This window comes from Mesoplodon mirus (assembly GCF_964341445.2).
Source record: "Mesoplodon mirus genome assembly, chromosome: 15".
Classification (NCBI taxonomy): Eukaryota; Metazoa; Chordata; class Mammalia; order Artiodactyla; family Ziphiidae; genus Mesoplodon; species Mesoplodon mirus.
This window is the reverse complement of record NC_138991.1, coordinates 34,362,925-34,377,179: the sequence shown is the minus strand read 5'-3', so window position 1 is coordinate 34,377,179 and position 14,255 is coordinate 34,362,925. Positions and strand designations below refer to the sequence as shown.

Below are 14,255 nucleotides of genomic sequence, written 5' to 3'. Positions count from 1 at the left end.
CTGAGAGGAGGGTGTCTTTACAGAAACTACATTAAAAAGAGTGTACAGTGGAGTTGCAAAAAAACTGGCCCAGGACTAAGAAGACCCTTCTGAACTTGGTTCTGCCATTTGGGAGCGATCGATGTAAGCTGAAGAAGTCACTTTTTTTTTTGGCCATGCTGCTCAGCATGAGGGAATCTTAGTTCCCCGACCAGGAATCAAACCTGTGCCCCCTGCAGTGGAAGCTCAGAGTCCTAACCACTGGACCACCAGGGAAGTCCCAAGAAGTCACTTAGCCAAAAACGCAGGCAGTCACAACAACCATGCTTGTGTTCTGCTGTGAGAATCAGATGAGACGATAGACTTCAAAGTGTTTTACAAACTCTCGAGGGATTATTATTTCATGATTGGAGGAAGAGGAGACAGCATTTGGTGACAAAGTTATAAAGGTAGATGTCGGGGAGGGTGGTTGATGGGAAGGGAGAACACAGCAGGTGCTCCTGGGGAGACTCAGCAGTCGGTGGTGACGGTGGCTGAGAGCTCCTGGATGCGCCAAGCACTGCAAGCCTTGCACAAGATGTGCCCATCCAGCGGGTAGCAGCCCTGACACTCACCCTCAGACGAGAGCAGCAGCCCACACTCCTGTTCGGAAAGAAGCAACAGCTTTCCATCAGGCCCGGACCCCTGAGTTCCTTCTCCCTCGTGCTCAGCACCCCAGACCCCAATAACCCTTTTTCCATTGCCCAGCCCTCCTACCTCACACTTGTAACAGCCAATGTGAAAACTGCGATCCAGAGCTACGATTCGCACAGTCTCCTCCTGACCTGGCTCAGGCATGATGGCCCCACCACACACTGAGCATCTTGGAGCAAACTTCCTGGGGTGGAAGGGAACCAAGGAGGCTGTCAAGCCCCAGGGTTAGAGGGAACTAACAACAGAGCCCAGAGAAGGTGGGATGCAGGAGGGAACGGGAGAGGCCAGAGGTAGGTAGGGTCTTGGATCTTAGGGAAAGAGAGTGATTTTAACGAGAAGGAGGCATGGCCAGGGGTGTGAAACAGGAGCGGCTGGTACCGGGATATGAAGGAGAGATGAGGAAGATGGGAAAGGCCAGGCCAGACATCCTGAGACAAAAGGTGGGGACCCTGCTGACCTGTGGAAGTCCTCAATGCAGTGGATCTGGCTGGTGGCATCCACAGTGAAAGGGATGCCGTCGAGGCCTCGGTGGCACACCACACAGGTGAAGCAGCCAGGGTGGTAGGCCTTCCCCATAGCCCGCAGAATCCGGTCCAGGATGGGCTGGGAGCACGTGGAGCACTTCTCCAGGGTGGCCTGTCGGGAAGGAGGGCAGGAAGGTCGGGGGCTGGGGAGACCCACGGCAGCCCTTACAGGCATCCTGCCAGCCTACCCATCTGTTTCTGTAGCCCCCTGCATGTGATTCAGTGAAAGGTGGCCTTGAACAGATCTGAGTACAAGCCCCAGCACTGCAGCTTCCTGGACAAATTTAACCTCTCTGAACTTCAGTTTCCTTCATTAGTAATATCTGCCTCACATTCCCTTAAATCTAAAATAAATGCCTCGGGACTTCCCTGGTGGTCCAGTGGTTAAGTATCCGCCTTCCAATACAGGGGACGCGGGTTCGATCCCTGGTCGGGGAACTAAGATCCCACATGCTGTGGGGCAACTAATCCCATGCGCCACAACTAGAGAGGCTGTGTGCCGCAAACTACAGAGCCCACGCTCCCTGGAGCCCGAGAGCCACAACTGGAGGAGAGAAAAGCCGTGCGCCACAACGAAGAGCCCGTGTGGCGCAACGAAAGATCCCATGTGCCGCAACTAAGATCCGATGCAGCCAAAAGAATCTTTAACTGAAATTAAAATAAAATAAATGCCTCACACGTATGAGGGAATATCGTCCTTCCTCTCCAGCAGCCAGTGTACCGCTACTGACTTCATTCATCTCCTCTTGTGTATCAGTTTTAGTCCCCCTGCTTCAAGCCCTGTTCCTCTCTGGGGCTCGGATATGGAGTTCCCATCTCAGACTGGAAACCGCCCCCCCAGCCCCAACCACTCACCACATAGCAACTCTCACAATATGCCCTCCTCTCCACGGCGTAGAAATGCTGGCCCCGGAGCTGGGCCCGGCACGTAGAACACACAAAGCAACCAACGTGAAAGACGCGGTCCAGGGCCACGACCCCGGCCCCATCCCCGACCACATCTTCTCCGCAACCACCACACCGGCCTGGGGATGGGGAGGGAGAGGGTCAATCTGCACAGGCTGGGAAGCTGGATCCACGGGCCTTCTGACTCTCCAGCCCCACCTCCCCTTTCCAGTCCTGCTGGGGGTCAGCTCACCCACCAAAGTACTCCCCGCTGGGTGGGTGGTTCATGTCATGCACCAGCTTCTTGGTCAGCCTCTCAAGCTCCTCCTCCGGAGGCTGGCTCAGGGGGACCTGGGAGGTGAGAATCAGGGGCTTGGCTCAACGTCTAGCTCCTGATGTTGTCACTGAGGATGACCAGGCAATTCTACCCAGAGAGTTCATCGGAGAACATCCCAGCTCAGGGGCCAGGGGTGCCCCTGCAGGAGCCAGTGTGCAGATCTAGACCCCTTCCTCCTTTGTTTCCTGACCTGCCCCCACCCCCAGAGGATCCAGAGCTCCAGCGCCCCAGACCTCTGACAACCGGGACGTGAACCCCCCCCACACCCCAACTGGTCGGCGTCCAGTTGTCTTTGAACACCCCAAATCCCAGTGCCCGGGGGCTTACCTGGGACCCATACCCGCCTCCTCTTCCTCCGGCAGAGCTGGAGACCCCAGCAGCCTCTTCTTTGCCCCCCGGCCCTGGCTCGCGGTGGCTCCTATAGCCAGCCCCCCAGACTTCACCTCGGCCTGGGAGAGGAAAGTGGGGCCCCGGGAGGGGCCCAGAGGCCTGAGAGGCCCCCCGCCTGGGGGGGCCACAGCCCCTCACTGGTTGTGCCACCTTTACTTGCACAGGGAAGGCAGGGCCGGCGGGGGTGCTGGCCGTAGCATAGGAGGCTGGAGTGGGGCCCCCATAAGGGGATGCTGGGAGCGGCGGGGGAGGAACACCCCCTCCATTCGGCTTCAGGGAGCCTGAGCCTGAGCGGTAGGCAGGGGGCTGAGGGGGCTCGTAAGCCTGGGGAGAAACGCAGACCAGAAGGAGTGAGCTGGGCCCATTCTAGGACACACATCTGTAAAACCCCCTACCCCATGTGGCACCCAGGCAAGCAATGGTTTTGACAAGGGGCCTCCCTCAAGTGGTTGACAACCTGGTGAGTCTTGGTGACCCAGCTTCCTCCACGCTGGTGTGGGCATCACTCACACAGAGGGGGAGAGCAGGTGAGAATTCAGAGTAGGGACCAGGCTGGGGGGGGGGCACGGGACAAGGACCGGAAGGGACAGGGGCAGGACAGGGGAGTCACCTGCCGGTCAGGCCGCCTTGGGGCGTGACCTCGACCCCCGTCCAACTCAGCCAGCATGCTGGTCAGGGAATCTATCTCAGCATCCAGACTTCCTGGGCGCAAGCCCCCCCTGTCTGCGGGGAGCCCCTGGGGATGGAGCAAAAGCAGGGAGAAAGCAAATCACACGGTCTCCTCTCCTGCCCTAAGCCCCCCCACCCCCCCAATCCCCGTGCTCACCTGCGAGCGCTGGGGTGCTCCATGGCACCCCACCCAGGCCAGCCCCCGATCCTCCGGTCCCCCAGGGGCCTGGTAACACTGCTCAGATGGGAGGGGGCAAAAATTGACCCTGGGGTGGGGCTGGAGTGCTGGGTTGAGGGAAGAGAGAGTGAAGGTGGGGTTGGGGAAGGAGAGGGTGACACTTGTGGACGCCGCCGTCTTGGGTCCCTCTTCTCCCCTCCCCCACGCCCCCACCCCCGCACCTGGGGTCCGCGGATGGGGCAGGAGGCAGGGAGGGCCGCGAGGGGGCAGGGGCGGCGGGGTCCAGCCGGGCTTGGGAAGGGGCGGCAGCGGCGGGCTCAGCGGGAGGCAGGAGCCACAGGACAGAGGTGAGCGCTGGTGGCCCGGTGGCCTCCTCGGCCTCACTGGGTTGCCTTACCTGCTCCGTGGGCCACCGGCGGCCCCGAGGCGCCTCGGGGGAGCCCTCTCCCCTGAGGGGCTCTGGCAGGCTCCGGCTGCTTCGGGGTGAGCCAGGTGGGCCCGGACATGGCCTGGAAAGGGGGACTCCAGACAGCGGTCAGGGCCCCACAGAGCCCCGGGCCTCTGACTTTGATCCCTTCTTCTGTCCCACACCTCGCTTGGGACTCCAGGAAAGAAACTTTTTCTGGCTTTTTTTTCCCCCTTCCTCCCTAATTTTGGGGACGGCCACGCCCCCGGTGACGTCACCGCATTCCTGGGGGAGGGTCACGTGGCCCCCTAGGCCCTAAACTGCCGTCCTCCCCGAGTCGGGCCCCCTCCTGCGAGCAGGGAGGGCTTTCCTCGGGAGCCTGAGTCTGGGGGCTGCAGGCAGCCTCCATCTCCACCAGCTTCCCCCAGGCCCGGAGCCCCGGGTCCCGCACGTGGCCCCCTCGCCGCTGGGACGCTCCAGCGCCCCTCTTTCCCCATCCCCCATACAGATTTCTCCCTCTTTCCGTCTCAGCTACCCGCCCCGCTCCAGAAACGCCCGGCAAACGCGTAGTGTTTTGATCTTTTATTCACGTTCGGCAGTTAGAAAAATAAAACAGAACAAAAACATCAAAAGCCCAGTGGTCGGGGAGTCTGTTGGGCGAGGTGGGGAGACTGAGGTAGCCTAGAGTCACAAGTGGAGACCCAGCCCCCGTCAAGGCACGGGTGAAGGGAGGGAGGCCAGCGGGGGAGGGAGCCCTCCCCCGTGGTGGCGGGGACAGCTGCCCTGCGTTAGTTAGTGCATCGGGGCCCATCTCCCAGAGACCGAGAGATGCCAGAGACCAGGATCCCCTAATACCTCCACCAGGGTCCGAGTCCCATGTGCCAGGCGGGTGGAAGGCGGCCCTTCCCCTCCTCACACCGTAATCAGGGTGGGCCACCCGATTACGATTACCTGGACACTCTCTACTTGGAATGGGCATCAGAGATCAGTGCAAGTGACAGGGGTGACGCCATGAATGAGCAGCGTGGGGCCCAGATCGCAGCTCAGAATTTCCAGCAGCGCCAGGTAGCGAGGATAGCGAGCAGGGTCAGCAGGTGGCCGAGGCAGGTACAGGAAGGTCAGAGCGGTGGCGGGCCCCTCCTCGCCATCCCCACCCTCAGGGCCTCCAGGCCCCCCTCCTCTGCCGCGCCCCTGCTGGGCCCGAACCAGGGCGTTGGCACTACATGCCAGGGCCTCTGCCTCGGCGTCTCCCCGCCTGCCGTTGACGAAGTCCCCTTCCTCCTCCTCCTCAGGCTCCTGGGACGACGCAGACCCCTCGCCCCACACCACCTCCTGCACCTGGGCCCGGATCCTCAGCTGGCTCAGCAGTGCCCGCAGCCGCCCCTCGGCTGCCCCTGGCGCCTCGCGAGGCCCCAGGCACAAGAAGATCCGCAGGCGGGCACTGTGCCAAGCAGGCACCATGCCCAAGATGGTTGCCATCTGCAGCAGGAAGAGGCCGCAGACATCCACGTAGCCGGGCCCGCCCCGGGGCCGCAGCAGGTTGAGGGGCCACACGTCCACGTGATGCAGCTGAGAGGTGCCCCCCGATCCCCGGTTTAGACGCTCGGGGGGCAGGGCTCCACAGGCCCGGGCCAGAACCACATTCTTGTTCATCTTCAGGGCGTCTGCCACTGTGGCCACGTAGTCCTGGGGACTGAGAGCCCGGGGGCTTCCTGGAGCCCGGGGTGGAGGGAACAGGGTGCTCAGGGCTGGGGACCCGCCCTCCTGGGTGCCATCCGCAGGCTCAGAGAAAGCTGGGTCCGTCAGGAAGTGGTCCTGGGGTGCAGCATCATCGTAGAAACCCAGGACCAGCGTGTTGGGCTTCATGCCACCTGGGGTAGGCAGGAAGGAACCCACAGGAATCAGTCATGGCTGAGTTCACACTATGCTAATAGGTGTCCACTCCCACCCGCTGACAGCAACGTGTGTCAGCCATCAGGTATGACATGTGCATTGTGCTTGGCCTCTTAAGGCAACATTATGCACATTTGCATAATGACTTTTAGTTTTCCCAAACACTTTCACATGCATTTATTTGATTTATCTCCATGACTAATCTCCCCCATTTAAATAGGCAAAGTTCGCCTTAGGATTCTTCTAACTAAGAAGCACTTCCTTTCCGGGGCAGTAGGATGTATTCACCCTGGGCTTCAACGCCTTTTTCATGATAGGAGATACAAGTCTGACTCCACTGGCAGATGGGACCCCCTGATTAGTCAAGCTCATGGCCTCAATCCCCAGGGAAACAGCGCTCAGACCCTGCTAGGGGAGGATGAGAACTCAGGGCTGGGGCTGCACAATCTATGACTGCAAAGCCCTAACGACAGCGTGTCCAAAGCACTGTCCCCTGTGAGCCACCATCTGCACGCTGACTGGAGCCCCCAACCTGTTGAAAGCACTTTGTGTTTTAACTCATCTGATCCTTGAAGCAACAGTATGAGGTAGGGACTATTACTCACCCCCTTTTACAGATAAGGAACCTGAGACCCAGAGAGGTGAAGTCACTTGCCCAAAGGCTCATGGCTGATACACACTGGGGCCAGCAAGTGAACACGAGGTACCCAGCACCAGAGCCCATTCTCTGAGCCAGTAAGCTGGTGGTGCACCAACCACAAAGTCCCCAGTCCCTGCTGACAGCTCCTGGGTTTTAGTATCTGAACAACGAATATGGAATCAGATAATTTCCCCTGTACCAGGGCTGAGTTTACAGGAAGACTCAGACCTCCTCTAAGACCCCTTCTCACAGGACAAACGGTGTACTCAAAATCTGCCAGTAAATCAAATTCTCCATGCTGGGCGATTAACCACTTAAAGGAAACCTTTTCCTTTTCATCTGAATCATTTTCTGCAGGATGAATTGCGTGAAAGGAGTGGTCTCTTGGTCCAGAGACCAAGGGTCTCTCCCCAACAAAAGGTGGGGCTGAGGAGAGACAAGCCCTCAGATGCTCCAGGTTCTAGTTATAACATGCTTGATAACACCCCTAAAACACCTTGGCAGGTGGGAACTCCAGCTGATCTTGCAAATTAAACTAGTCGCGCCCCCTCCTGAGCATTTTCCGGGGTTCTGATTGACTCCGACCAGGGCAATGTCCAACACTTGAACTTTAGCCAGATTGTAAGTGGAGCAGGAAGCAAGCACTCAGAGAGGGCATAGACGCCAGTCCCGGGGTTGAGAAAGATGGAGGCGCTGAGCAGCGATTTGAAGGAAGCTGGGGAGCTGGGCTGGAGGCCTTGGCACGAAGACACAGTCACGGAGCTGGGACCATTCCACTCCATGCGACAGCATCAGACCCACACACCCTTGGCATCCTTTGTAGTCTCTGGGGGCCACATTACACGGCCCCCTACTTCTCTGCTGCTCTCAAGGCCCAGCTGAGATACCATCTCATCACAAAACCTCTGCCGGCCACATCGGTGACAGTGGTCTTCCTCTCTCTGAACTCTGGTGGTTAGAAAGCATCTACCCTAGATTTGATGGGGCAGCCCCACCTCAAATACTTCTCCCACTGCCCCCTGAAAGACAACAGGCTCTTCAGAGCCTGTGCCCCAAGCATGGGTCAGAAAGAAAACAAACAAACGGTGTTGCTCCATCTCTAGTCCTTAAGGCATCACCTTGGAGACCTTATCACTCACTGTCTTTTATCTTTGAGAACCAAGTCCTGTCTGCACTAGACTGTGGGTGTGGAGTTTTGGAGTTTGCAATCTGTGGTTGACTCTCTGGGGGAGGGGAGCAGAGACTGAGAGGGGCCACGGAGTGGGGGGCCGAGGGCACCCGGAGAGGAGCAGCTCACCAAGACCTGAGATCCGCAGCAGGTGCTGAGCCCCCTGGCGCACGGAGGGCGAGAGGGTGAGGTCCACGAAGGCCTTCACTTGGGCCCGGTCCACCAGGCTCAGCCACGCCCCGTACTGCGGCTGCACGGGGTCCGAGGGCAGGGAGTCTGCGGAGGAGGCAGGCAGCCCATGTGGGCCAGATTCACGTACTTTCTCCTAGAGTCCAAGTCCACGTGGGCAGAAAAGAAAGGTCTGGGCAGGGGTATGGCTGGTAGGGAAGGTCATCTGGGAAGAAGCACGAGGCCTCTGGGGCACAAAGAACACAAAGAACTTCTGGGAACGGGAGGGAGAGAGAGATCGGGGCGGAGGGGTGAGTGGAGGGCAACTGACCGAGGTCTCCCAGGGTGACATGGCCCAGCACATAGAGGCCCCCTTTCTTGAGCTGGTTGGCCAACCGCAGCAGAGGCAGCGCGCCCCGAGGGTTCCCCACCAGCAGCAGCAGCTGCGGCCGCCAGAACTTCACGTGGTCCTTCCGGACGTCCAGCCTGAGCAGGTACTTCCGCACCTGGGGACCAGGTGAGGTGACAGGAGGAAGGGCTCCGGGGCGCGGCGCCCATTCACCACCTGGGCCGGAACCAGCGCAGGCAGCCAGGGGAAGAGGAGGCCTCCTCCGGGCGTGGGCGTTCCCGTCCCAGCCCCTCCCCTCCCCTTCCCCTCCCCCAGCCCCTCCCCTCCCCCCTCCCCCAGCTCCCCCCACCTGATGGAAAAGCAGGGCCTGGCTGACGTAACCCCAGCTGCTGGGGCCTCCTCGAGCCGTGAGCAGGGCAGAAAGCAGGCCCATGAGAAGCAGGGAGCCGCCGGCGGCCCCGGGGCTGATGAGGAACATCATGAGCCCGCAGGAGGCCACGCCCAGCAAGCAGGTGTGCCAGGAGAAGAGGCTGAAGGCGGGGCTGGGGACAGAGAGGGAAGGACGCTCAGGGCTGCCCCGACCGCGAGCCGCTCCACTCCATCCCCAGCCTCTCCCCGCTCGGTCCCAGGCCTTCCCATTCCTCCCTCTCTTTCTCTGAGGACACAGGCATCTCCTTCGCTCACCGGAAGTTGGGGGCCGAGGCCCACTCGAGGCTCAGGCAGGACAGGTCCACGGCAGCATAGGCCACCAAGTAGAAGACAGTGACCACAGCGGCCAGCGTGTTCAGCTTCCCAGCCAGGAGCACCAGCTGGACAAGGACCAAGAGGCTGGGCGTTCATCCACGCGCCCCGCTCCCCCATCAAACGCCAACACATCCTGCCTTTTCAGGCACGTCTCCCAGTGCGCGTCTGACCTTTCCTGGTCCCGCGAGTGTAACGGGGGTGCGGGGCTTACGGTGAGGGTGAGGGTGAGGGCAGCTTGAAGAGGAAAACTTACCTGCACTAGGCCCCAAGAATACAGCACGGCTCCCCAGGGGTTCCCCCCTTGGGATATAACCTTAGCTGGCGCCAGGATCACTCCTGTGCAAACGGAAATGCAGCAGACACATCAGCCTGGGCCAAGGCGGGGACCGAGACAGACACGGGAGGGTGCGCTCAGAGCCGGCACGAGGCAGGGGACAGCGCACCAAAGAGGTTGTCCTGGGCCAGGGCGTGGAGGATGCGGGAGGCGCCAATGAGGGAGCTCATGGAGGCTGAGAGCGATGTGGCATAGATACCGGTCAGCACCAGCGGGGGCCACAGGCTGATGGCTTGGAAGAACCCATAGTCCTCCTGCAGCAGGATCCTACAGGGAAGGAAAGGAGGAGGATGCAGATGATAAATGTGCATCCACCCTAGGGGCCTGGTGAGAACAGTTCTCACAACACTGGCTGAGGTTAAGCACTGGGTATTCTGAGCTGACCCCAGCCCTGATCTCAAGGACCGTATTAATAGATCAAGTGTGCCCAGGGGTTAGACTTGGCATTCACTGGTTGTCGTTGGGCTGCTTTGGATTTAATCACAGGGTGGACATTCCCAACAGTACGTGCACAAGAAGCCAAATATTTATGGAAATACAAATTGACTAGAAAGCTGTTCCCCACCCCACCCCCAAACCAAGTACTTACAATAGTACCAGGCACAAAGCAAATGCTGGCTTCGGGTTGGCTGTTACTATGTAGCCAGCCCTCTGCATCCGGGGCAGCAGCTCTAACTCTCTCCCAGTGGGAGGAACAGTCCCCATTTTCTCCACACCGCCCAACAGCTTGGGTATCTGCCCCCCGCCCGCCCCGGCCCGTGCTTCCCTTGGTGATCCAGGTGTGACAACACCTCCACTCCACCCCCTCAAGGACCAGGCTCACCCCCTCCCCAGGCACCTGTCACAGGTGAAGCTGGAGAGGAAGAAAAGCAGGATGTAGATGAAGAAAGTATAGGCAACGGCAACAATCGTGCCCAGAGGAATGGCCCGGCTGGGATCCTTCAGCTCCCCTGGAGGGCAGGGAGCAGAGGGAGGGAGGTCAACCCTCCACCATGCCCTGTATCCCTGAACCCTCAGTGCCCTGTAGGGGCACAAGGTGGCAAGGCAGCCCCCCTCCCACAAGGACTCTCACCTGACATGTTGGCCCCAGCCATGATGCCTGTGCAGCCGTTAAAAAGGACGGCAAAGACGCTAGCAAAGGTCATCGTGGCCCCCGTGGTGTAGTCCTTGGCGTAGCCAGCTGAGGAGAGGGGAATCGTCCCCAGGGAGGAGAGGGGATCAGCATCAGTCCTAGGAATCCGGGCGTTTTGGCCCTGCTACCCTCTCCTCACGTTCTAAACCTCCCCCCACGGCCTCCCCACCAGCCTCACCAGCTCACCGAGACCCCAGCCCTGAGACCCCAGCCCTGACCCGTCTCTGGCCCTGGCTCAGCTGACCTCATCACCTCCTTCTCCCCATGCTCCTCCATTCCTCCCTCCAGGCCTTCATCCACACTCTTTCCTAAGACGTCTTCCCTCCACCTCCTATCTGAATTTCCCAACCCCGCTCACGCCACCTCTAGCTCCAGCGGCCCGCGCCCTCCCCGGCCCAAACCCAGGGCTCCCTCCTCTGGACTCCTCTGTGCTTCTTGTCTACTTGAATCACATTCGGTCCTATTATGCAGTTTGTTTCCTGATGTACATCTTATCTGTCCAACTAAACAAGTTCCTCTAAGGTAGGGACTGTCGCGTGGTCACTCTCGTGCCCAGCTGGGCCAAACAGACAGCGGCCAGTACATGCCCAACAGATCTTAATCAACATGTACTGCTCGAGGTCCAGACCTCCCGCGCCTGATTTTCTCTGACATCTCTTCTTATCCAGGGATTCCAAGACCCCCACACACACACACACACACATGCCCGCCCCTCGCCCTGAGAACCCCAGGGCTCCTGCACCCAGCTCACCGCCCAGATTGGCCTTCAGGGTGCTGCTGTTGAAGCCGGTGAAGTGGCCAACCTGGGGCGGCAGGGAGGAGCCGTTGGGGCCAGGCCTAGGGGTCAAGGGGATGTCCCTGGGCCTCACAGCCACAAAGCTGACCAGCACGGAGGCCAGGGAACCGGAGACCAGCAGGAATGTGAGGAAGGAGGCGCGGGCATAGAGGCCGGCCCCCAGGGTGCAGACCCCGCCCACCAGGCCCAGCAGCAAGGAGCCATAGAGCAGGTTCCAGCCGTAGCCCTGGGGTAAGACGCGGAGCCCGCTGGACCCCGTGGCATCTGTAGAGAGGAAGGAACAGAGTTAGAAAGCCAGACCCCCAAGGAGGGACCCCAACCATGACTCAAAGCAGGAAGAGACCCCATCTTTGAGAGGCCATCTTTCCCACTCCCCCGCCCAGCTGTAGCCCAGCATCCTAGCCCTGCCTGGTGGGTACCACCAATCTTGCTCTGTCAACTTTAGGAGTGTTAATCTGGCCTCCCTGACTAGATGGGAAGCTCCTCATGGGCCAGGACATTCTCTCGGATGTCTGGATGTCTGCACGAGGCTGGGCACACAGCAGGAGCTCAAGAAAGTTGAGCTAAAGGACCACTATGCATCTCTCCTGGAGAGGGCTTCTCTCCCTGCCATGATCCCAGAATCCCAGACCCGGCAAATCCTCAGAGCTGCCCAGACCAGGGTGGGGAGCACAAACCAGCCCCGAAGACATCAAGCATGGCCTCCACCAGCCCCAGCAGGGAGACAGCACAGCCACAGACGTTAGCCAGGTAGAACATGAGGCCGATGCTGCCCCCGACCTCAGGCCCCAGGGTGCGACTGATCATGACTGAAAGTGGAAGCAGGGGGTGAGCGTTAAGGGAAAAGAAACTGAACTGGAGCGTGAGTAAGGACCCGGGCACAAAGCACCATGCAGCTGGCCCTCCAGGGCTCATCTCCCTGAACACACAGGACTGTGCCCAGAGGCAGTGTGTCCCACTGCTGCCACTCCCAAGCCACGTGGCTTTGCCCAAGTCCCTAATGCCCTTGAATTTCCTCGTCCATAAGATGAATACTACCTAACTGACAGGACTGTCAATTAGAACCAAAATGGCAGCTGGGAAGACACCTGGTGAACTGGAAAGTGGCACTAACGTGTCAGGTCGTGTTTGTCACCTTCGCCATACCAACCTGTCTGCTGGACATTCATTAGAACTTGTCCCCTCTTGTCCTACCCCCCAGGGGATGCAGGGAGGGGCCCTCTCCTCCTCCCCTATAAGACAGAAGAGCCCAGACCCCTGTCCACCGACGTTGGAGGATACAGTAGGCTCCGCCCCCTCGCACAGCTCCATTGGTAGCGATGGCACAGACGGAGAGGACAGTGAGTGCCAGGATGAAGTAGGCAACCAGGAGCATGGCCAAAGCCTGCAGCAGCCCAGCATGGCCCACGACGAACCCTGGGACAGGAGTGGCAAAGCAGGTGGGATGGCGGCTCACCCATCGCACCCCCCACCCCACCCCAAGCCCTTCATCCACCTGCTTCTCCCAGGGCCCTTCCCCAACCTCATCCCAGTCCCACCCCACTGAACCCCCAAGTAAACCCCTGCCACTCACCAATCCTCAAGAAGACAACTATACTGAACATGGACAGGACCGTGGGTACCACCACACCCAGGAAGGTGGAGAGCTTCCGGGCAGATGCCCCTCCAGGACCCCCGGCCCCATTGGCAGGGAAGGAAACCCCCTCCTCCCCCAGGAGCCGGTAGGCCAGCAGAGGAGAGTTCTCATTGGCCATGGTCGACAGCGGGCAGAGGAAGCCGCCAATGGGTTATGAAGCCTGCAAAGAGTTTCCTGAGTGGAAGGCAGCTCTGTGGAGCCCCCCACAAAACACCTCTAATCAAACACCCAGAAGCTTCCCCAAAAAGGAAACACACACACAGACACACTCACGTTCACCAACAACTCAAACAGTTAGTGGAGAGCAGACTGGTCCCGGCCACTGGCCCAACAATGGCAGACTCTTAAGCCTCAGCAGTGGGTACCATGGCCCCTCCCAGCTCCTGAGGCCACCCCTTCCCCCGTATCCCTGAGACTAGGGATGGCAGTGGCTCTGGAAAGGTGCAAAGATCCTCCGCCTTCTTAACTAGCAGCACAAGAGGAAGCAAATCCCCCAAAAGGGAAGTGAGTGATGGGCAGGAGGCCCTCCTCACCCCCTCCTCCAGAGTCCTGAGCCGCCCCCCAAGATCCTCCATGCAATCACCTCATCCCCGGGCGATAAGAAACTTCCGAATCTTCTAAAGCCCCACCCTCCATCAACACTCTCCCTCAACCCATCTCAAACAGCCTCCTCTTTCCTTAATCTCACCAGATTCCTCCCACCCACACAGGCGTCCCCCAAACTCTACCGCCCCAACAACTCCTCGACGACCAAAACAAAAACACCGTCCGGCGACACAAGGTGGTCCTCCTCCCCGCACCGGTTCCTGCCCACTTTCTCCCGGGGCTGGTTGGAGGAGGCCGAGATTTGCTCCTCCCCGGCCAGGCGCACCCTCACCGCCCGGGTGTGGCAGGGCGTTCACTTACCCACCGGAGGACGCAGCCGCTCAGGAGTGATCCCCGAGAGCCGGAGGGTCCGTTACTGGAGGAGGGGGCGCGGGTGCCGGAAAAGACAGCTGTGGCTACCGGGATGCCAGGCCCGGAGCCTCACCCACCCCCAGCACACACGCGCTCCATTGGTCCCCGGGCCCGGCCCCGCCCCGTGGGCGAGCCCGGGGAAGCCCCGCCCCACCCGGCTCCCGCTGCCTGCGCGGCTCCCGCCCCACGTGCGACCCGGGTGCTGCCTGGGGTCGCCACTCAGACGTGCGTCTCCGGCAGGGTGTGGGCCACGGCTCTCACTGCGCCTATCACCCTGATGCAAACAGGCGCCCGCCGCGCGGGCCGGACTCCACTGGGAGCTCGGAGGCGCCCGGAGGAGACACTGCTGAAAGGGGCGTGTCGTGACGGCAGAAGGC

The 14,255-nt window shown here is 60.1% G+C and overlaps 2 protein-coding genes across 6 annotated transcripts; both read right to left on the bottom strand.

Annotated features, from left to right (window-relative positions):
- Positions 1 to 350: 350 nt before the first annotated feature.
- On the bottom strand, positions 351 to 4,319 carry TRIP6 (thyroid hormone receptor interactor 6). Of its 3 annotated transcripts, XM_082644866.1 has the most exons (9): positions 4,053 to 4,319; positions 3,635 to 3,762; positions 3,419 to 3,544; positions 2,746 to 3,132; positions 2,339 to 2,432; positions 2,052 to 2,221; positions 1,130 to 1,308; positions 736 to 856; positions 351 to 621 (listed from the first exon to the last, which is right to left on the bottom strand). In XM_082644866.1, the coding sequence occupies exons 1-9, from the start codon at positions 4,159 to 4,161 to the stop codon at positions 490 to 492; spliced, it is 1,446 nt and encodes a 481-aa protein (XP_082500992.1). In that variant the 5' UTR covers positions 4,162 to 4,319; the 3' UTR covers positions 351 to 489. The 3 variants fall into 3 exon arrangements, with proteins under 3 accessions (XP_082500992.1, XP_082500993.1, XP_082500994.1); XM_082644867.1 differs by lacking the exon at positions 3,419 to 3,544 and having other exon boundaries at positions 4,053 to 4,318; XM_082644868.1 differs by lacking the exons at positions 3,419 to 3,544; positions 3,635 to 3,762 and having other exon boundaries at positions 2,746 to 2,867; positions 4,053 to 4,318.
- Positions 4,320 to 4,636: 317 nt separating this feature from the next.
- On the bottom strand, positions 4,637 to 13,951 carry SLC12A9 (solute carrier family 12 member 9). 3 transcript variants are annotated; one of them, XM_082644678.1, is made up of 14 exons: positions 13,828 to 13,951; positions 12,859 to 13,081; positions 12,567 to 12,701; positions 11,963 to 12,094; positions 11,241 to 11,549; positions 10,430 to 10,537; positions 10,196 to 10,307; positions 9,467 to 9,624; positions 9,277 to 9,359; positions 8,964 to 9,088; positions 8,629 to 8,821; positions 8,262 to 8,436; positions 7,892 to 8,038; positions 4,637 to 5,932 (listed from the first exon to the last, which is right to left on the bottom strand). In XM_082644678.1, the coding sequence occupies exons 2-14, from the start codon at positions 13,037 to 13,039 to the stop codon at positions 5,040 to 5,042; spliced, it is 2,751 nt and encodes a 916-aa protein (XP_082500804.1). In that variant the 5' UTR covers positions 13,040 to 13,081; positions 13,828 to 13,951; the 3' UTR covers positions 4,637 to 5,039. The 3 variants fall into 3 exon arrangements, with proteins under 3 accessions (XP_082500804.1, XP_082500805.1, XP_082500806.1); XM_082644679.1 differs by having other exon boundaries at positions 13,832 to 13,951; XM_082644680.1 differs by lacking the exon at positions 12,859 to 13,081.
- Between the last annotated feature and the right edge of the window lie 304 nt (positions 13,952 to 14,255).